Source organism: Thalassophryne amazonica, chromosome 11, assembly GCF_902500255.1.
Source record: "Thalassophryne amazonica chromosome 11, fThaAma1.1, whole genome shotgun sequence".
NCBI classification, from domain to species: domain Eukaryota; kingdom Metazoa; phylum Chordata; class Actinopteri; order Batrachoidiformes; family Batrachoididae; genus Thalassophryne; species Thalassophryne amazonica.
Genome location: NC_047113.1, coordinates 77,978,630 through 78,002,581, shown reverse-complemented (window position 1 = coordinate 78,002,581; position 23,952 = coordinate 77,978,630). Strand labels below are relative to the sequence as shown.

Sequence of the window (23,952 nt, the reverse complement as noted above, 5' to 3'; positions counted from 1 at the left end):
AGCAAACCCACTCAGTCCGAAATCTCCCACTTTTTGGATATATGCGAAGTCCCAGTTTGCCCATCAGAGGTTAGTTCTGCAGCTTTATCGAGGTGAGGAGAAAATAAAAGCAAAACGTGACGTTTTTGCACTGTGTGAAGGTTTATTGATTGGCTAACGTTAGCTTAGCTTTTTAGCAGAGTTGATCTGAGTAAACGCTTTAATTTGTAGATGGTTCAGTCTTTCTTATTTTTACCAAATAAAGCTACAGCTTTTGTGACACCACAAAAGCTCAACTTTAAATAACTTATTTTTTCGGGCGTTTTTTTCCATCGTTTTTGCCGGTTTTTTTCCCCTTTTTTATATATAAACTGGTTAGTGTTTCTTTATATTTAAAGAAATATTTTTATTTGTCCCAATCAGGAACATTTGCTGTGCAGACAACCAAACTTCCATTGATGAGCTGAACACCACGAAGTCCAGTCGAAAGAAAACATCTCTGCTCTTCAAAATAGGACAAAAGTGTCTTCAGCAACACCACCAGAGTTCAAAGCTGCAGAAGAGACCTTCATCTGGTCCTGAGAATCCAGCATAACATCACCTGCTTCTAAATAAAAGGCTCTTTCAATAGCAACTATTTTATTATTTTTTTAAAAAGCTGTTTCATTTTATATTTTAACAATAAATGAACGGATCATTAAAAATGTCCACGAATCAAAGTCAAAAAACATTTGCACAGGTAGAAGCTCTCCACTTATTGTTCATATTCTAGAAATGACTCTCTCCTGATAACAACATTAAAGGCAATTACATATTTTGACGAAATTACAAGTTTAAATGACTATATAAAAAAATTCATCATGAGGTTTATGTCACAGAAATCCTACTTTACAATCACACTCCAGTCATTGTTAAATAATTTCCTGTTGCATTTATAATAAACATTTGTATTTATTTAGTGTCTGTTTTTCTGGTTGAAATGAGATATAAATAATGTACCAGACTTTACAAAATGTACAAGTTTCCATGTTATTTTATTTGTCTAAAAATAAATGTCCAAGGTTCCTTATGTTAAACAAGAAATTATCTAATCTGAAATAACAGGTGGTTTTAATTTACAGATGAAAGGTTTCTAAAGAACCATTTATTGATTTATTTAGCTATTTTAATTACAAGTGTTTTAAACTTTTTTTTAACAGTAATTTTGAGGTAACACACAACAAAAAAACATTTCCAATGATTTTTCTTCGGAAAACTGCTCTATAAATGAGCAGTCCTGTCACACGTTAATGTTTTGTACAGATCAGAGGTTTCTGCACCGATCCGTTTTGTATAGATCAGTGGTTTCTGCACCGATCCGTTTTGTATAGATTAGTGGTTTCCGCACCGATCCATTTTGTAAAGATCAGTGGTTTCTGCCACGAGTCTTCCGTGTTTTGGCCCGACGCGTCGTTCCTATTGGACAACACGAAGGTACGTCACAGCTCAGAGTGTCGAAAATTGGATTGGATTGAACTTTGACCGTGTCAGCCTGCCAACAAGCGGCAATGCGCACGCCGTCAGAAGCGTCGGTTTAGTTCGGCTTTTTTTTCGCGACGCTTCTGACACGTCTAAAAAGCAACGTGTCTCATTGAAAATAATGCTTTTTAGACCTATTTTTGACGCTTCTGATGTGTCTGATGCATTAAGTGTGAAAGGCTATTTATGGTTCGGCAAAGCTTCAAAAATCTTAATAATGTGAAAAAATAAAGTATTACCCGGTAAAACAGAAAGAGACGGAGGGATCATCCTAAACTAAAGCATCTGCATGATGGCACAGCGACATTGTGTTACTACTTTGGGAGAGCCCTGCCACTATTGATATTGTTTAAAAACACAAAACTTTTTATCTGATTACTCGATTAATGCTGCGTTTACACATAGGCAACGAATGTCATATTTGCATCATTCTTGCCATATTCCTGACATTTTTAACGTGACTTAATGCATCTGAATAGGTTTCTTAATAATGCGTGCTGGTGCATGATATTCGGGATTTTCGTGGAGCATACTTTTGGCTGTCAAAAAAATCTATGAATGTCACACACCACCCTCATTTTGCCTCATGTCGTGGACGTCATAACTGAGCGTGTTGATCCGTCTTGATTAGTGGTGATCCTTAATAAAGCGTGACAGCATTCTTCTCTGACATGCGCACAATTAAACCCTGCTGCACCACATTCAGTTTCATTGCTGCAGTATGCTGAAGAAGGACAGTAACACCAAGTCAGCTAAAAGTCTCGTTCCAATGTTCATCAGCGCGCTCCTGCAGGTGTTCCACCTGCTGCTGCTGTGCCTGATGTTTGAGAAAACAAGTGAGACAAGAGCCGCGTGAAGCCACACATCTGGCTCTCTCCGTCTCCTCCTCCTTTCTGTGCCACTCCATGGCACAGAGCCCAACTAAGCATGCAGTCACAAAGTTCTTCTGCTTTGGATTTTAAGGAGCAAACTGGAGCGATCTGAATTGTTCAGCAGCTGAGCGATAGCACCCAACAGCGCACAACAACGCAGAACATTATTCTTGACCATGTGTAATGGTTCCTGATCATTCTCCAGCAACCCGTGCCATTATTCGTACCTGACGCCTCTGCCCCGAATCATCACATTCATCAGCAGCAGCCAAGAATGTATACCTCGTGGCATTCATGACTTGTCATTGTTATGTGTAAACACAGCATAATCGAAAAAATAAAATATTCGATAGCTGCAGCCCGACAGTGAAGGTTCACAGCTTCATCTGGAGGTGTGGTCACCAATGTCCTTCAGGATGAATTAAGTCATCTGATGGGCCGGAGTCATGTCAACATTAGAAAATACAGTGTTTGGGGCCTCACTGAGGCCACTCCCATGAACCAGCCAAGATAAAAATTCAACTTTTGTCAGATTTCTGAAGTTTGGACAAAATATTCTCAATTTTTACTCATTTTGCACTTCACACAGTGTACAAGATCTTAATTCTAAAATCTGGACTCCAAAGGATGAACGTACAGATTGTCCCATTACACGGATTGTCCCATTACATGGATTGTCCTCTTTCGCAGATTGTCCCGTTTCAGAGATTGTCCTGTATCATGGATTGTCTCTGTTTCTGTGTAGGCTCTCAGTTGTCCAGGTGGTTTCCATAGTAGAGAAGCTTGAATCTTCGATTGGACTGGGTTGCTTGACGCGAGGACGTTTCGCTTCAAATCGCAGAAGCTTCCTCAGCTAAAATTCTTGCTCTGGTGGTCTGACTTCTGTCTTGACTCTTGTAAAGAATAATCAAGAAGTCACAAAAGCTGGAGTTTTAAACCTAACCAGACCCCTCCTACCGAGAGGCAGACTGCTATAGGCTAGTGACTAAACAATAGCTCTAATTAGCACCTATTGTGCTCTAGTTAGCACCCTCCTAATGACAGGGCAGCTGTCCCTCTCCTGATGGCTCCCTTGACGACTCTGCTGATGACGTGAATGACTCATTACCATGAACAAAAGACTGAAACTGCTTTGACCCGAGTACCCCATTGTAAACAGGGGATAAAGCATGTCTCAGACCCCCTCCCCGGTTAAGGCTGGGTTTCAAACGTTTCACAAAGAATGCCTCCTTGACCCCTCTCTCAAACCATTTCTTCTCTCTGGCTAATATTTTAACTTCCTTGTCCTCAAACGTGTGGTTAGTGTCTTTAAGGTGGAGATGAACTGCAGACTGAGGTCCACTGGTGCCCTCTCTGCGGTGCTGGTATAGCCTTTTGTGTAAAGGTTGCTTAGTCTCACCTATGTAGTGTTCGTTACAGTTTTCCTGACATCTGATAGAATACACTACATTGCTCTGTTTGTAACTAGGGATCCTGTCCTTAGGGTGAACCCACGATGGTCCCTGGACAAAGTGCACAAGTCCCAGAGAACAAAGAGACCAGACAGACAAGAGATGAAGACAAGAAGAAGAGGAGTGTCTCTCCCTTATTTAGCAGGAGTAGGGGAAAAACTACAGAGGATCTTCAGACAGCACAAAATCCCAGTTTACTTTAAACTGGTTAACACCTTGAGACAGAAATTAGTTCACCCTAAGGACAGGATCCCTAGTTACACCTTGGAGAGCTGGACTGACATGAATCATGGCTCCAACATGAGACATGTCAATTGAAACAAAGGAGAGGATTATCAAACTCTTAGAAGAGGGTAAATCATCACGCAATGTTGCAAAAGATGTTGGTTGTTCACAGTCAGCTGTGTCTAAACTCTGGACCAAATACAAACAACATGGGAAGGTTGTTAAAGGCAAACATACTGGTAGACCAAGGAAGACATCAAAGCGTCAAGACAGAAAACTTAAAGCAATATGTCTCAAAAATCGAAAATGCACAACAAAACAAATGAGGAACGAATGGGAGGAAACTTAGGATTTACATACAGAAAAGCTAAACGAAAGCCATCATTAACACCTAAACAGAAAAAACAAGGTTACAATGGGCTAAGGAAAAGCAATCGCGGACTGTGGATGACTGGATGAAAGTCATATTCAGTGATGAATCTCGAATCTGCATTGGGCAAGGTGATGATGCTGGAACTTTTGTTTGGTGCCGTTCCAATGAGATTTATAAAGATGACTACTGCCTGAAGAGAACATGTAAATTTCCACAGTCATTGATGATATGGGGCTGCATGTCAGGTAAAGGCACTGGGGAGATGGCTGTCATTACATCATCAATAAATGCACAAGTTTACGTTGATATTTTGGACACTTTTCTTATCCCATCAATTGAAAGGATGTTTGGGGATGATGAAATCATTTTTCAAGATGATAATGCATCTTGCCATAGAGCAAAAACTGTGAAAACATTCCTTGCAAAAAGACACATAGGGTCAATGTCATGGCCTGCAAATAGTCCGGATCTTAATCCAATTGAAAATCTTTGGTGGAATTTGAAGAAAATGGTCCATGACAAGGCTCCAACCTGCAAAGCTGATCTGGCAACAGCAATCAGAGAAAGTTGAAGCCAGATTGATGAAGAGTACTGTTTGTCACTCATTAAGTCCATGCCTCAGAGACTGCAAGCTGTTATAAAAGCAACAAAATACTAGTGATGTGTTGGAGCGTTCTTTTGTTTTTCATGATTCCATAATTTTTTCCTCAGAATTGAGTGATTCCATATTTTTTTCCCTCTGCTTGGCCTAAAAAAGTAACCGTTACTGACTGCCACAATTTTTTTTTCCTGATTTCTTATAGTGTTTCTTAAAGCCAGAAAGTTGCCATTTGAAATGACTTTAGTTTTGTGTCATGTGTGTGATCTGCTTTTTTTCTACAAAATTAAACAACTGAATAAACATCCTCCAAGGCCAGTGATTCCATAATTTTAGCCAGGGCTTGTATTGTCCCGTTACACGGACTTCCCTGTTACAGGAATTGTCCTCTTTCACAGATTGTCCCGTTACACGGATTGTCCCCGTTCACAGATAGTCCCATTAAATGGATTGTCCTCTTTCACGGATTGTCCCATTATAGAGATTGTCCAGTTACATGGATTGTCCTGAAATAGGGATTGTCCCGTTACACGGATTGTCCAGTTATAGGTATTGACCCGTTATAGGGATTGTCCCATTACACGGGTTGTTCCGTTATAGGGATTGCCCCATTACACGGATGGTCCCGTTATAGGGATTGACCCATTATAGGGATTGCCTCGTTACACAGATTGTCCCGTTATAGGGATTGACCTGTTATATGGATTGTCCCATTACATGGATCGTCCTCTTTCACGGATTGTCCTGTGATAGGGATTGTCCCATTACATAGACTGTCCTCTTTCACGGATTGTCCCGTTATAGGGACTGTCCTGTTTCACGGATTGTCCCGTTTCCTGGGTTAAGAGCAGACTTCGTAGAACTGAAGTGTTTCCACTTTGGTGCTCAGTTTTTGTGAGTTTCGTTGATGATTTTCACTGACATCTCATGTCTTAGGGGTTTTCCAGGTTCATGTGAGCATCAGTGTTCAGCCGCCATGGAGGAATGCGGGCGTGGGCTTAACACCTACATGTCATTGAACTTGGTGATGATGTCATCACTCCATTCAACCGCTGTAGGATGTCTGCTCTCTGTACTTCATCTCTCACCTCGCCGCCTCCCCTACCTTCATTGACCCTCATTCAAGATGCATTGAACATCAATGTTCCCTGCAGCATTGAGAATGACCTCTGACCTCCTCATGAGGCGCTGGAATTCCCACCGACCTGAATCTCGCTGAGCGGGAGTCTTACATTAATGTTCACTCCCTCCATCACTCTTACTGGTTCAAGCCAGCAGAATTCCCAGCAGATCCAGCTGATGGAGCGGGGTGATGGGAAACACATGTCACAGTGAACAAATGAGGGAGCGTCTGAGCGCTGCAGCAGCTCCACTTCGCTCTGGATCGGTGTGACAAAACATACCAAAGATTCGTCCCATCCTGTCTATGGCTGATGTTGAGACCCTGATTCATGCGTTTGTCTCTTCTAGAATGGACTACTGCAATATTTTATTTTCTGGTTTACCACAGTCCAGCATTAGGGGTCTCCAACTGGTTCAAAATGCTGCTGCCAGACTTTTGACAGGAAGCAGAAAGTTTAACCACATTACACCCATTATGGTGTCTCTTCTACTGGCTTCCTGTCCCTGTTCATTTTAAGGTTCTGCTACTAACCTATAAAATTATTCATAGACTGGCACCTCCCTATCTAGCTGACCTAATTAAACACTATGCACGGGCTCTGCGTTCTCAGGGTGCAGGACTACTTTGTGTCCCTAGGGTGAATAAAAAGTCTGCAGGTCACAGAGCTTTCTCTTATTGTGCACCTGCTTTATCAAACAGATAAATCTCATTCCAGTCCAGACTAAAACCGTATGTGTTCTCCCTCTCGTGTGGCTAGCATACCGCTGTAGTACTGAAGACTGCTTCCTCTCCTTTGAGCTCTTCTTATTATCACTGGAACAGGTCTCAGCCTCACTACATCTACAGTCTGGCTGCTGATGAATTCGTGGCTCAGGTGCAGTTATTTCTGGCCGATTGGTTCTCCTCTTTTTCTCTCTGTCCGAGGCGCTGATGAGACCTTGGACGGATGGTGGACCTGCACCCCAGGATGCCGGACTGACCTTGAGAAGCCCTGCCTGTTCAAGACCTGGAGGCACAGATACTCAAGACCCAAGATGGACTGCGTTTGAATTTCAATTATGGACTCAATTAAGGTCTGTTTTTGCTGCTCTTCTGTTTATTCTGTTTCTTCAGTTTTGTAAAACCCCAGAGGGTTTCATTGATGATTTTCACTGACGTCTCATGTTTTGGGGAATTTCCAGGTTCTCTGTGTCTGGTCTGCTCGAAGTTTCTTCCTTATTGGAGTTTTTCCTGAACATTGTCCCCTGTGTTCTTGCTCAGGAGGTCGGTGAGGTTAGACTTTATTGTGTGAAGCAACTTGAGGCAGCTTTGTTGTGATTTGGTGCTACACAAATAAAATCAATTGAAATAAGCTGAAGGGAAACTGAAAGTCTTTTTCAATATCAATTTCAATTTATTTTCATTTATATAGCGCCAAATCACAACAGAGTTGCCTCAAGGCGCTTCACACAAGTAAGGTCTAACCTTACTAACCCCCAGAGCAGCAGTGGTAAGGAAAAACTCCCTCTGAGGAAGAAACCTCAAGTAGACCAGACTCAAAAGGGTGACCCTCTGCTTGGGCCATGCTACAGACACAAATTACAGAACAATTCACAAAACGAAAATACAGGAAATGCTGTTGGTGCACAGGACAGGAGGGTCTCCAGCACAAATACCACACCCTAGTCTTGTTACCATAAAAGCATAGGCCCCGCCCCAATGCAGAGAATTGTGGGTAGGTGTGCATTCTCACCTTGTTCGCCCTGTGAGGCCTCTGAGATGTTGACGGCAAGTTGGCTGCTGAAGGAGTTCACTCCCATCATGCTGGAGTGTGCGGCCGAGCCGGTGAGCGAGGGGAGCTGGTTGTGGCTGCGGGGAACGCTGTAGAGCGCCTCTGTGAGGTCGGCTGCCCGCTTCAGGATGATTTCCTAAAAAAGAGGGAAACAGACGAATGTTAGAGAAAAACACAATTAGATTAAAAAAGATTAGATATATACACACACAGACAAATACACACAAACAGACAGACAGACAAACACGCACACACTGACACAGACACACACAAAGACACACACACACAGGCAGACACACACACACACAAAGACACACACACACACACAGGCAGACACACACACACAAGGCACACACACACAGACAGACAAACACGCACACACTGACACATAGACACACACAGACACACAGGCAGACACACACACAGGCAGACACACGCACACACAGGCAGACACACACACAGACAGACACAGGCAGACACACACACAGGCAGACACACGCACACACAGGCAGACACACACACAGACAGACACAGGCAGACAGACACAAAGACACACACACAAAGACAGGCAGACACACACACACACAGACACAGGCAGACACACACAGACAAAGACAAACACACAGACAGACACAGGCAGACAGACACACACAAAGACACAGGCAGATACACACACACACACACATACACACAGACTCAGGCAGACACAGAGACACACACATACACACAGACTCAGGCAGACACAGAGACACACACACCTAGACACAGGGAGACACACACGCATGCAGACACACACAGACATACACAGGCAGACAGACACACAGACACAGGCAGACAGACACAAAGACACAGGCAGACAGACACACACACAGGCAGACACACACAGACACACACACAAAGACAGGCAGACACACACACACACAGACACAGGCAGACACACACAGACAAAGACAAACACACAGACAGACACAGGCAGACAGACACACACAAAGACACAGGCAGATACACACACACACAGACACACACACAGACACACACATACACACAGACACAGGCAGACACACACAGGCAGACACAGAGACACACACATACACACAGACACAGGCAGACACAGAGACACACACACCCAGACACAGGGAGACACACACGCATGCAGACACACACAGACACACACAGGCAGACACACACACAGACACAGGCAGACAGACACAAAGACACAGGCAGACACACACACACACACGCATGCAGACATACACACAGGCACACACCGACACAGACAGACAAACATGCACACACCGACACAGAGACACACACAAAGACAGGCAGACACACACACACACACACACAAAGACAGGCAGACACACACACACAGCCACAGGCAGGCATACACACAGACAGACACAGGCAGACAGACACACACATACACAGGCAGACACACAGACACAGGCAGACACACACACAGACACAGGCAGAAACACACACACACAAGACTCACACACACAGACAAACGCACACACTGACACAGAGACACACACACAGGCAGACACAGAGAGACACACACACACCCAGACACAGGGAGACACATACACAGACACACACACGCACACACAGGCAGACACACACACACACAAGGCACACACACACACAGACAGACAAACACGCACACACTGACACAGAGACACACACAGACACACACACACACACACATCCAGACACAGGGAGACACACACACAGGCAGACACACACACACAGACACACACAGACAAAGACAAACACACAGGCAGACACAGAGACACACACACCCAGACACAGGGAGACACACACAGGCAGACACACACAGACACACACAGGCAGACACACACAGGCAGACACACACAGACACACACGCACACACAGGCAGACACACACACACACACACAGGTAGACACACACAGACACAGGCAGACGCACACACAGAAAAAGGCAGACACACACAGGCAGACACACACAGACACAGGCAGACACAGACACACATACACAGACACAGGCAGACACAGACACACGCACGCAGACACACACACACGCACGCAGACACACACACACACGCACGCAGACACACACACACGCACGCAGACACACACACAGGCAGACACAGACACAGAAAAAGACAGAGACACACAGACACACACACAAACAGACAGACAGACAGACAAACAGACAAACATGCACACACTGACACAGAGACACACACACACGCACACACACACACACACACACAGGCAGGCATACACACAGACAAAGACAAACACACAGACAAACACAGGTAGACAGACACACACACATACAGACAGACACACACACAGACACACAAACACACACACATACACACAGACACACACACAGACACACAAACACACACACATACACACAGACACACACACAGACACAGGCAGACACACAGACACACACGCATGCAGACACACACACAGACACAGGCAGACACACACACACACGCATGCAGACACACACACAGACACAGGCAGACACACACACACACGCATGCAGACACACACACAGACAGACACACACACACACGCATGCAGACACACACACACACACAGACAGACACACACACACACACACACACACACACACACACACACACACACACACACACAGAGGCATAGGTAGACACACACACACTAAGCCCAGATGTCAGAACATTTCTGAATGGCTGTTGTAAAGGTCAAAGGTCATACTCCCACCTGGTTGTTGTGGGGCATCCCGTACAGCGCCTCCACCAGGTCAGCCGCTCGCTTCAACAGCACCTCCTGTGGACACAGACGGAATCTCAGTTCCCTGGGATGGGTTCCAACTGAACCGTGTTTCAGAGCTCAGAACAAACACTGTGGTTTGTTGTCTGACCGTATTTCCTGTGACACACACAGGCCACGCTGCTGTGACATCGTGCGTCCAGCACTTTTGTTACTACTTGGAATTGTGAGTTGAGCAATGTACTTTGCTCAGCTCACAGACACAGACCAATCAGAATGGTAAATGGTAAATGGACTGCATTTATATATCCATCTGCATCAGACACTCATAGCGCTTTTACGATAATGCCTCACATACACCCCGATGTCAGGCTGCTGCCATGCAAGGCACCCACTACACACCATGAGCAACTAGGGGATTAAGGACCTTGCCCAAGGGCCCTTAATGATTTTCTGGTCAAGCTGGGATTTGAACCAAGGATCCTCTGGTCTAGACCATCTAGACTAGACCATCACCTCCCCTAGTCCAGAACACACGGTCTACAGACACAGACCAATAAGAACGCACAGTCTACAGACACAGACCAATCAGAACGTATGGCCTAGAGACACACACCAATCAGAATGCACGGCCTAGAGACACACACCAATCAGAACGCACAGCCTAGAGACACAGACCAATCAGAACGCAAGGTCTACAGACACAGACCAATCAGAACGCAAGGTCTACAGACACAGACCAATCAGAACGCAAGGTCTACAGACACAGACCAATCAGAACGCAAGGTCTACAGACACAGACCAATCAGAACACACGGCCTAGAGACACCGACCAATCAGGGCACACTGCCTACAGATACAAACCAATCAGGACGCATGGCCTACAGACACAGACCAATCAGAGCACATAGCCTAAAGACACAGACCAATCAGGACGTACGGTCTACAGACACAGACCAATCAGAACACATGGTCTACAGACATAAACCAATCAGGACACACTGCCTACAGACAGACCAATCAGAATGGTAAATGGACTGCATTTATATATCCATTTGCATCAGATGCTCAAAGGGCTTTACAATAATGCCTCACATTCACCCCGATGTCAGGCTGCTGCCATGCAAGGCACCCACTATACACCATGAGCAAGGACCTTGCCCAAGGGCCCTTAGTGATTTTCTGGTAAGGCTGGGATTTGAACCGAGGATTCTGTGGTCTCAAGCCCAACGCCTTAACCACTAGACCATCACCTCCACATGGTCTACAGACACATACCAATCAGAACGCACGGCCTAGAGACACAGACCAATCAGAACGCCCGGCCTAGAGACACAGACCAATCACAAGGCACGGCCTAGAGACACAGACCAATCAGGGCACACGGCCTAGAGACACAAACCAATCAGGATGCATGGCCCACAGACACAGACCAATCAGGACACAGGGCGTACAGACACAGACCAATCAGGACACAGGGTGTACAGACACAGACCAATCAGGACACAGGGTGTACAGACACAGACCAATCAGTACGCATGGCCCACAGACACAGACCAATCAGGACACATGGCCCACAGACACAGACCAATCAGGACACATGGTCTACAGACAGACCAATCAGGACACAGGGCGTACAGACACAGACCAATCAGGACGCATGGCCCACAGACACAGACCAATCAGGACACATGGTCTACAGACAGACCAATCAGGACACAGGGCGTACAGACACAGACCAATCAGGACGCATGGCCCACAGACACAGACCAATCAGGACACATGGTCTACAGACATAGACCAATCAGAAGGCATGGCCTAGAGACACAGACCAATCAGAAGGCATGGCCTAGAGACACAGACCAATCAGGGCACACCGCCTACAGATACAAACCAATCAGGACACAAGGTCTACAGACACAGACTAATCAGGTCGCACGGCCTAGAGACACCGACCAATCAGAACACACGGTCTACAGACACAGACCAATCAGAACGCACAGTCGTCAGACACAGACCAATTACAACACACAGCATACAGACACAGACCAATTAGAACACAAGGTCTACAGACACAGACCAATCAGGGTGCACCGCCTACAGACATAGACCAATCTGATGCACGGCCTACAGCCACAGACCAATCAGTACGCATGATCCATAGACACAGACCAATCAGAATGCACAGCCTACAGACAGACCAATCACGATGCACGGCCCACAGACACAGACCAATCAGGTCAGAGGAATGAATGCATCCAAAGGAGAGGAGCAGAAGCAGCGTGAGGTTCATTAAAGCTTCATGTTTATTGGGTTCATTGGGTCGTGTTCCTACCACACCGTATTCTCAGATGGACCTGCTGTGCTTCACGGTGTGAAGAACAAAAGGTCGTAACTGTTCTGTCTCTGAGTTAGTTTAACTAACTTTGCTGTTGTCAGGATGTGAGTTTCTGCCTGGTTTTGTTTTCATGCTTTTGCCACGTTTCTGTTTCGTTTAAGGCTTATTCTCTTGTTGGGGTTTTTTCCTGCTTGGGTTTATCTGTCCCTGTCTCTCTTGTTTGTCTCTTCTGTTTCTTGGTGGTGGTGCTTTTGTTTGTCTTGTTGGACTGCCTACCTGTGTACCAGACCCCGTTTTCCGTCCAAGTAAACTGCTTTTACTTACAGAGCCTTGAGTCCGTGTCCTGCATTTGTGTCCTGCCACAACCGTTTACCAGGCGTGTTAGATGTTCAGCTCAAAGTTTTATTGTGACTTGTAACTCGGTCGTCTGTCTCTATGCCCAAAGGTCTGTCACAGTTTGCATGATGTTGTCAGACAGGGTGTCTCACTGTCCCACCAAGAGAGTCATGTCCACACATTATATGCTCTGCACTTACTGGTCAGGAATTTGTAGATTATTAAGAAGATAAAAGAGAAGATATTAGGTCAAAAATATTCCAACATGCTCTAGTCTCACTCTTAGATCCTGTTACTGATGTAGTTGCCATCTCTGATAGGATGGCGAGACTCTGGGTGCACTGTCACAAGCTGTGAACTCTGCTAAAAGAACAACTTGTCTTTTTGACCCGATACCAACTAAACTGCTTAAGGACCTGTGAGCTACACTTGGGCAGTCATATTGCAAAATGGAATAAATTCATTTTTCCCTCAAAATTCTACTCACAACACCCCATAATGACAACATGAAAAAGTTTTTTTTTTTAATTTTTGCAAATTTATTAAAAATAAAAACTAGGCCAGATAAAGTTTCCATCAAAGATACCTAAAGCTAAAGTCTACACAAATGGATAAATGACATTTTCTGTGCCTCAGTCAGAAATCCATTTTGAAGAAAATCTTATCAAATTATTTCTTGTTAAAATGTCAAATTACACTTAATATAAGACATGTTCACTTCACAAGTAGAATTTCAGTAGGAATTTTTCTTTTTTAAGAAAATACAGCTTAAAAACCTAGTTCAGTGAGTATTGGAAACATCTTGTTTTGAGATGTGAGATGAAATGAGTTTTATTTTCGTTTTTTGACTTACCATAAGATTTTAAAGATTTATTTTTGTAATGATGTAACATAACCCTAGTCAAATAAATCTCAAAATAAGTTTTGTCAGCTAATTTTAATAAATCTTAAAAGGAAATTTTTACTTGTTCCATTAGCAGGTTTTTTATTTAAACTTTAAATCTTTTTTCGTGTTTAAGAAAATCTGCCCATTAGTGCAGCAGATAACAGAATATTTACAGAGGAATCCTTCAAATGGTGATAAAAGCACCAAATTTGGCAAAAGTACACCTTAGATATTACTCTTTTCAAAAAACTGATGGGCCACTTGAATTTTCAATAGGCGGCCACGTAGGGGTCAGTTGAAGAATTACATAGGAGTCAAAATATAAAAATGCTCCAGTCATATTGAAAATTATACCACATTAAATTATACCACATTATTTGTCTGGTTGTAAAGATTCCAAAAAGGTATAGTTTGGACTATCTATGACTGAATTCTATAGAGTTATGGGGTAAAAACAACAAGAGTGGTGACAAAGTTCAGTTTCAGTTTGTACATGGGTCAAAAGTTAGAGTTGCTCCAATTTTGTTAAAAGGTGATGCAAATTATTGGTTGAGTTAATAGGGTTTCAAAAAGGAATAGTTTGCACCATGTATCATGCTTAGTTATCACGTTACGGGGTAACATATGTAACATGTCATAGAATTCAATGGATGTCAATGTTATTTGACCTTTACTTTAGAGACCAAGCATTCAACACAGTCAAAACGATTCCATTTATTAATCCAAGTAACTCAATCAACAATTTGCACTATTTTTTACTAAAATTGGAGCAACTTTAACTTTTGACCCCTGTACCAACTGAAATTGACCTTTGTCACCATTCTTAAGATTTTTACCCCATAACTCCATAACATTCAGTCATAGATAGTCCAAACTATACCTTTTTGGAATCTTTATGATCAGACAAATAATGTGGTATAGTTTTCATTATGAAAGGAGCATTTTTAGATTTTAACCCCTGTGTAATTCTTCAATTGACCCCTACGTGACCGCCTATTGAAAATTCAAGTGGCCCGTCAGTTTTTTCAAAAGAGCAATGTCTAAGGAGAATTTGTGCTGGATTTGGTGCTTGTATCACCATGTGAAGTATTTCAGTTATTTGCTGCACTACATGGAACAAATGAAAATTCTTTCACGATTTCTTGAAATAGGGTCTTGAAATTCTTTCAGCAAACTCATACTGAGCTTTACTTTACTAGTATTAAGAAGTGCTCTCAATCTACTCTTGGTTACGGGTTACAGGTTAGGGGTTACAGTTTGTGGGTTGCCAGTATCAGTTGTGGGTTGCAGGTTGAGAGTTACAGGTTACAGGCTGCGGGTTATGGGTATCAGGTTGCAGGTTTCAGGTTGAGAGTTACAGGTATCAGGTTGAGAGTTACAGATTATGGGTTGTGGGTTACAGGTTACGGGTATCAGGTTGCGGGTTTCAGGTTAAGAGTTACAGGTTGTGGGTATCAGGTTGAGAGTTACAGGTTACGAGTTGTGCGTTACGGGTAACAGGTTGCGCATTGTGGTTAACAGGTTAAGGGTTAGGGGTTACAGGTTAAAGGTTATGAGTTGCTGGTTATGGGTTACAAGTTACAGGCTGTAGTTTACGGGTTACAGGTTACGAGTTGTGGGTGTCATGATTTGGGGCTTTGATTTGATTTTTCCCTCTTTCCTTTTACTCACTATCTGCTCCAGCTTTGATTTATTAGATATTTTATTTTCATCATGTGTTTATTTTCTGTTGTGTTTTGCTTTGTCACTTTGTTTCTTTGTTACTTTTCATACTTTAGCCATTGTTCAGTTCTGTCCTGGTTTTGTTCAGCTGGTTTGTGTTTTCATTGTGGGTCTTTTGTTTATCACTTGTTTATTTTTCTAATCTCATTTGTGATATCGGTTATGCTGTAGTATCAGATTTTGTATTCTGTTAAGTATTTAGTCTTTGTTTGTTTTGTCATCTGGTATCTCTTATTGTATTCTTCAGTCGCAAGTCAGTTCCAGTTTAGTTTTGTCTTAGTGTTTATTTTCCGATTATTTCTCTGATCGGTTCTTATGTTGTTTATCTTTTATGTTTAGTATCTGATGGTTCGCTTTTTAGTTCTCATGTTCATGCCTGGTTGTTGTTCATAGTTGTGTTATAGTTTGTCTGATCTTTGTTCTCTGTTTTCCTCAAATACAGCTGATTGTGTTCTCACTCCACATCACTGCACCTGCATTGTGTCTTCGTCTCTCACTGTGACCCTATCTGCTTTGTGTTCTCTTCCACTCACGCTCTTGCAACTGTTCACACATCCTCGTGTCTTACATCACTCCACCTTGTGTTGTCTTCACTCTCTAGCACTGTGTATCATCTTTGTCTTCCAGCCATGCCGCCTTTCTAGATCACCTGCATGTGCACCTTGTTAACTCCACCCTATTTATTCTCCTCCCAGCCACCACACCCCTGCTCATTTGTTGTCTTTGTACACGCACCAGCTCTGTATCGAGTCCTGTTGTTGCTTTGCCGTGTAACCAGATCCTGCTTCATATTTTTGACAGCGCCTTTTTGCCTCATCTCTGATGTCTGTGTATGCTCGTGCCTCCGAACCCTGCTTAACCATGACTGCATTTTTGCCTGACTCTGTTTGTGCTTCTGCTATGCTGACTGATCACCTGTGTACCGTACCTGAGCCTGAATTAAAGACCATGATTTCTTTTACACCCAAGCCTAGTCCGAAACTCTGAATTGCGGGTCCTACCGCTTCGGGTGCCTGGCACCCGGCCTACATGATAGCGGCTGATGGGTTACAGGTTACGGGTTGTGGGTTACAGGTAACAGGTTATGGGTTATGGTTTACAAGTTATGGATTACGGGTTACAGGTTACAGTTTAGGGATTACAGGTTACAGGTTGCAGATTACAGGTTACGGGTTGCGGATTACGGGTTGTGGGTTACAGGTTATGGGTTGCAAGTTACAGGTAACAGGTTATAGGTTATGAGTTACAGGTAACAGGTTACAGGTTGCGGTTTACAGGTTATGGGTAACAGGTTGCAGGTTGAGAGTTACAGGTTACGGGTTGTGGGTTGCAGGTTACAGGCTGTGGATTATACCTTACAGGTTGCGAGTTACGGGTTACATGTTGCGGATTACAGGTTACCGGTTATGGTTGTGGGTTGCAGGTTACGGATTGTGGATTACAGGTTATGGGTTGTGGGTTACAGGTTACGGGTTACAGGTTGCGGGTTACAGGTTCAGGATTAGGGGTTGCAGGTTACAGGTTAAGGATTACAGGTTACAGTTTACAGGTTACGAGTTGCTGGTTACGGGTTGCAGGTTACGGGATGTGGGTTACAGGTTGCGGGTTACAGTTTACGGGTTACAGGTTACAGTTTACGGGTTACATGTTATGAGTTGCGGGTTATGGATTACAGGTTACGGGTTGTGGATTATGGGTTACAGGTCAGTTTACAGGTTGCAGGATACAGGTTATGAGTTGCAGGTTATGGATTACAGGTTACGAGTTGCGATTTACAGGTTACGGGTCACGGGTTACAGGGTACAGGTTACGGTTTAGGGATTACAGGTTACAAGTTAAGGGTTAGTGGTTAAAGTAAGTCTATCTTACTTTTTAAATTTTGTTTGTCTGAAACTTTGAACAAATTTGCAAACACTATCCACAGAGACTTCACAGGTCACAGGTCATAGGTCACAGCCCGGCACAGCCAAATATTAACAACAAACCAGAAATTTCAATTGTTTTACTTTGTTTGTTTTGGATGCAGTAACTGAGCCATTCTGATTCTTCCCCTCGTAGATCCACCTTAGATTTAGTGTGAAGCCTTGAATGTGAAACAGGTTTCATTGCGATCGCCCCCCCCCCACCCCCCCATGCACACACACACACACACACACACACACACACACACACACACACACACACACACACACACAGACACTCAGGGGAAGTCAACACGATCGGGTTCCTGTCACAGCGAGGGCCAGCCGCTGAAAGGCTGATCAATAAGATAATGCTCTGCCATCATCATCATCATCATGGTGATATCTTGGCACCAAGGTCTCCTCTCAGTGGGGCAGGGGTTCAGAGACTCTGAGCTGGTTCAGGATCAGCTGTTCTGGATAGAAATATATTTCACAAACAGCCATCGCTGAACGCAAATCAGTTTTTATAACTCATCCTCAAATGATGTTGAAGTGAACGCTGTCAGTGAACAAGGTCAGTGAATGATATCAGTGAGAAATGATCATCATAGAATGTTTCATGTTGGTCTCCAACAATGACTGGAATTATTCATCTGTTCATTAAGATCAATTAACAGATCAATACCTCAAACATTTATTCACTGTTTTCCCTCTTTAAATCTGTCTTGGTTTGCTGATTGTTTGTCTCTCTGGGACAGGAGCTGGACTACAAACTGTCGGCCTGCGTTTGATTCCAGGTTTATGCTTCAGGCTTCCTGTGTGTGTCTTTGGATCAGACACTTCATCTACTGTGGAAGAAACCTGTGACGGACAGGAGTCCCGTCCAGGGGGGAATCACAGACTCTCACCCGGTTCACACGATGGGATCCGGGACAAGCGCCACGACCAGTGGGTCTATGTAACGCTTACTGCTGGTTTACCAGTGACCTAAGGATGCCTTTGGTATCAGGTCTCAGTGGAGGATCCTTGGGTCCCACTGGAGGAGGATCACTGACACTGTGAGGGAACATCAGACACCACATTTAGTCCCTGTGGTGTGTTTCACGCCCATTAGTAAACGCTGTCAAGGTCAAGGACACACCCACCTTTTACCTGGCAAAGGACACGCCCACCTTTCATCTCCCTGAAACAGGTAGATGGTCACTTCGGAGAGGTGGGGATGGACCGGACGTCTGCCTGGGTGGTTCCCAGTGTGGACAATGCAGGGACACGTGGCACCAGCACTTATCACAAAACTGACCCCACCCAACCTGACCTGACCTGACAAAACAGGCTTGAACACAGTTTCCCTGGAGTGAAGCAGACTGAATAACACCACTGAAGTGGCTTTGAAATGATTTAAGGGGTTTTGGGCTGCAGTTGGTTCATTTCATTCTTTAATGGAACCATCCAAGAAGAATCCAGTGTTCTCACTGCTGGAGTTTTTCTAAAAGGGCTCAGTTAAAATTTGCACCCTCCTCCACTCTTCTGTCCATTTCCCTGAACTGGTTTCTCTGGGCTTAATTAGGCCAGTCTGATCCTGGTCTGAACAGGGATCAGCATGACCCTGGAGGAGGAGCCGTCAGACAGCGGCCTTAACAATAATGAATGACACGAAACCCAGCCGCTGATCTCTGTAAAATATGGATGGTGCTGATCAGGGGCCACGTGTTGCGTGAAATTCAGCTCACAACCTGAATGTTGCTCGTTATTGTCCACGAGAGCAGGAAGTCAGCTCAGAAGGAGTCATGCCTGAACATCAGATGGACAGGTCAACGAGCAGAGTCAGGAGGTGCAAACACGTTTAATCTTGATCTTTCTCTAATTGTTGAAGCTTTGTAGGTGGAATTTTTTCCCATTCTTGCTTGATGTACGACTTCAGTTGTTCAACAGTCCGGGGTCTCCATTGCAGTATTCTGTGCTTCATAATGTGCCACACATTTTCAATGGGCGACAGGTCTGGACTGCAGGTAGGCCAGTCTAGTACCCGCACTCTTTTACTACAAAGCCACACTGTTGTAACACGTGCAGAATGTGGCTTGGCATTGTCTTGCTGAAATAAGCAGGGACGTCCCTGAAAAAGACGTTGCTTGGATGGCAGCATGTGTTGCTCCAAAACCTGGATGCACCTTTCAGCATTGATGGTGCCATCACAGATGTGTAAGTTGCCCATGCCATGGGCACTAACACACCCCCATACCATCACAGATGCTAGTTTTTGAACTTTGCACTGGTAACAATCTGAATGGTCTTTTTTCTTTTTTTGTCCGGAGGACATGATGTCCATGATTTCTAAAAACAATTTGAAACATGGACTCATCAGACCACAGCGCACTTTTCCACTTTGCGTCCACCCATTTCAAATGAGCTCAGGCCCAGAGAAGGTGGCGGTGCTTCTGGATGTTGTTGATGTATGACTTTTGCTTTGCATGGTAGAGTTTTAACTTGCACTTGTAGATGTAGCGACGAACTGTGTTAACTGACAATGGTTTTCTGAAGTGTTCCTGAGCCCACGCAGTAAGATCCTTTACACAATGATGTTGGCTTCTAATGCAGTGCCACCTGAGGGATCGAAGGTCACGGGCATTCAATGTTGGTTTTTCGGCCTTGCCACTTACATGTAGAAAGTTCTCCAGATTCTCTGAATTTTCTATTTATATTATGGACTGTAGAAGATGGAATCCCTAAATTCCTTGCAACGTTGAGAAACATTGCTCTTAAACTGCTGGACTATTTTTTCATGCATCTTTGCTTGTGAACGGCTGAGCCTTTTGGGAATGCTCCTTTTATACCCAATCATGACACTCACCTGTTTCCAATTAGGTGTTCTTTGAGCATTAATCAACTTTCCCAGTCTTTTGTTGCCCCGTCCCAACTTTTTTGAAATGTGTTGCAGGCATCCATTTCAAAATGAACAAATATTTGCACAAAAACAACAAAGTTTATCAGTTTGAACATTAAATATCTTGTCTTTGTGGTGTATTCAATTGAATATAGGTTGAAGAGGATTTGCAAATCATTGTATTCTGTTTTTAATTTACATTTTACACAACGTCCCAACTTCACTGGAATTGGGGATGTAATGCACTTTACCAGCACCGGCAAGTTGTGGAGCTTCTGGAGTTTCTGGGTGGTTTTAGTCTCGTCTGAATGCAGCATTTCAGTCATTTTTACAGACTGTGCCGTCACTGTGTCAGTGAAGATTCTGGAACCTTTAACCTTCTGTAAAACGAGCTGCAGAATCAACCTCAGTTTATATTAATTGTGTGCAAATCCATCAGAAAATATTCTGTCAGATCCTTAAAGAGACTTTTGGAAGACGATCAACCCACCAGCAGCAGACGATGTGACGTTCACACGTCAGTTTTTTTTTTAGAATTTCTGGATCAGTCTGATCATAGCTGTAGTGCCTGAAATCATGGTCATGTTCAGCACCATGCAGACGTGCACTCTGTGCTGTTATATCAAACAGCCACATGACAAAACCCTCACACAAATCGATTACTTTAGAAGACAAAGGATCTGTTTTGTCACAGAGCGGCAAACACAGAAATGAAAAAGACAAAACCTATAGAAGCTCCTTTTGTTTTCTGTCTGAGGGGTGACTTCAGGTCTGTTCAGATAAACTCACTAAAACCTCATGTAAACATTTCTCCTTCACGAACAGCACAGACTTCCAAACCGGGCTGAAGGCGGAGCCCTGATGGCGAACAGCTGGTTTATTTTGTTTTAATTTTAGATTAAATAATATAACAGAAAATTTATTTAACTCAAAGATTTAAAGAAACTTTGACACCAGGAAGACTGTAAAATCCATTTTCTTTTCAAAATAAAATGAGCTTCTGTATCAGCTGCGCTGAACAGTTCCCCACATTTCCAACATTTGTGCTGAAGCACGCTAATGGCTCTCACCGTGTCTCTGGATGAACACCATTTTCCATCCATCAACTTGTCCTGAACACAGTGACGGCACCGAACCACAAAACAGAAGTGACGTGGAGTTAACCCGCCGCTGTACGGTCACATGATCCCTGCTGCCAACACGCCACCTGGTGACGTGGCACCCCCCTGTTGTGATTTCTATCTTGTTGGGGTGAAGAACAACTGTGGTCTTATTGAGTTTTGAATAAATAAATATTTAAAGAGGCAGTGAGGGGGCGGCAGCTGCAACGGGCCGGACGCCACGCGAGCTTGCTATTAGTATCAATTTACAAATAAACTGCTTTTTTGGCCAGCAGATCGCTGATGTCAGATTTTGATAAATGGTTTCAATTTGGCGGCTGCTTTGGAATGTCAGGAAGCATCTGACGCTCGGCACCCTCACCGCCTCACAGAATCTGGATCAGTTAACTGCCCAGCAGCAGCCAACGTAAAGCCGTCGTGCTAACACGGCAGCTGACACACGTGGTTTTAAAAGGCTCGCTTCACTGCAGCGCTTGCGTTCAAGCGCCGGTCTGCGGTTTTACAAGTCCATCATGTTTTAAAGACGCCTGATGGAACATCAGCTCCACTGTGACCACAAGAAGACAATCAGAGGATGAAGTCAACATTAAAAACAAGGAAAAGCTGGAAGACAGAAAACAAGGAAATCACAACTGATCCTGGATCCACATCAGGCTCAAAACCAGATCAAATGCGGGACCTGCTGGTCCAGGAAACGTTTGTGTTTGTGAGAGACACAAAGTGTCGGTTGTTGTACAACGACTGAGTCGTGACCACTGACCGTGTCAAACTTTCACAAAATAATCTCATTATTCTCAGTAAACAACACGCCTTGTATCATTACTGGTGTTTGAGACACTGGAGCTTTAAAATGAGATGTGACCCTGACGTTGCAGTAAAAACGTTACTGTTGCTGAAAACCGCTCAAGTCTGTTTGACGTTGATTTCAGTTTTCAGGTGTTTTGATGATTTTTCTGTTCATCTCTGATGAAACAAACCCGTTATTTGTTTGTTTGTATATTCAGCCGTAAATTGCTAACAAAACAAATACCACACCAACTTTATTTATAAAGCACCTTAAAACAGTCAGCGCTGACACAAGGTGCTACACATGACAAACATACAAAATAAAACATCCTGAAATATATATATATATAAAAATGTATATTTTAGTGCTATATTGCTGCTAAAAATTGTTTTATTAAATTAAAGGCTAGACACCAGAATGTTTTGACCTTTGCCCTGAGCAGCACGCAGGGCTGTGCTGATGATGTACTGACCTTAGGTAACCTCTCGGGGTCACCCGGGTGCCGCGGGATGACCTTCTGTAACCTCTGGAAACCGTAGTCGATGGTGGGCTCATTTAAGGCTGCGGGCAGAGACAGAGGGGAGCAGTTAGAAACAAGTCATCAAACCGTTTAATGACTTTTAACATGCGTGGAGCCGCACACGCATCTAAGGGCATCAATCAATCAATCAATCAATTTTATTTATATAGCGCCAAATCACAACAAACAGTTGCCCCAAGGCGCTTTATATTGTAAGGCAAGGCCATACAATAATTACGTAAAAACCCCAACGGTCAAAACAACCCCCTGTGAGCAAGCACTTGGCGACAGTGGGAAGGAAAAACTCCCTGTTAACAGGAAGAAACCTCCAGCAGAACCAGGCTCAGGGAGGGGCAGTCTTCTGCTGGGACTGGTTGGGGCTGAGGGAGAGAACCAGGAAAAAGACATGCTGTGGAGGGGAGCAGAGATCAATCACTAATGATTAAATGCAGAGTGGTGCATACAGAGCAAAAAGAGAAAGAAACACTCAGTGCATCATGGGAACCCCCCAGCAGTCTAAGTCTATAGCAGCATAACTAAGGGATGGTTCAGGGTCACCTGATCCAGCCCTAACTATAAGCTTTAGCAAAAAGGAAAGTTTTAAGCCTAATCTTAAAAGTAGAGAGGGTGTCTGTCTCCCTGATCTGAATTGGGAGCTGGTTCCACAGGAGAGGAGCCTGAAAGCTGAAGGCTCTGCCTCCCATTCTACTCTTACAAACCCTAGGAACTACAAGTAAGCCTGCAGTCTGAGAGCGAAGCGCTCTATTGGACCACGAGGCCACGGCCGGGAAAGC

General features: G+C 44.0%; 1 protein-coding gene across 3 annotated transcripts in view; it reads right to left on the bottom strand.

Moving 5' to 3' along the window:
- Window positions 1–23,952, bottom strand: part of LOC117520898 (transcription factor COE3-like) — a 240,964-nt gene that overhangs the window by 10,068 nt on the left and 206,944 nt on the right. For all 3 annotated transcript variants that reach the window (XM_034182238.1, XM_034182240.1, XM_034182239.1), the window contains exons 11-13: window positions 23,111–23,199; window positions 10,655–10,720; window positions 7,872–8,046 (exon numbers count right to left, since the gene is read on the bottom strand). In XM_034182238.1, coding sequence (XP_034038129.1) covers window positions 7,872–8,046; window positions 10,655–10,720; window positions 23,111–23,199 — 330 coding nt within the window. The remainder of the gene's footprint in view (window positions 1–7,871; window positions 8,047–10,654; window positions 10,721–23,110; window positions 23,200–23,952) is intronic.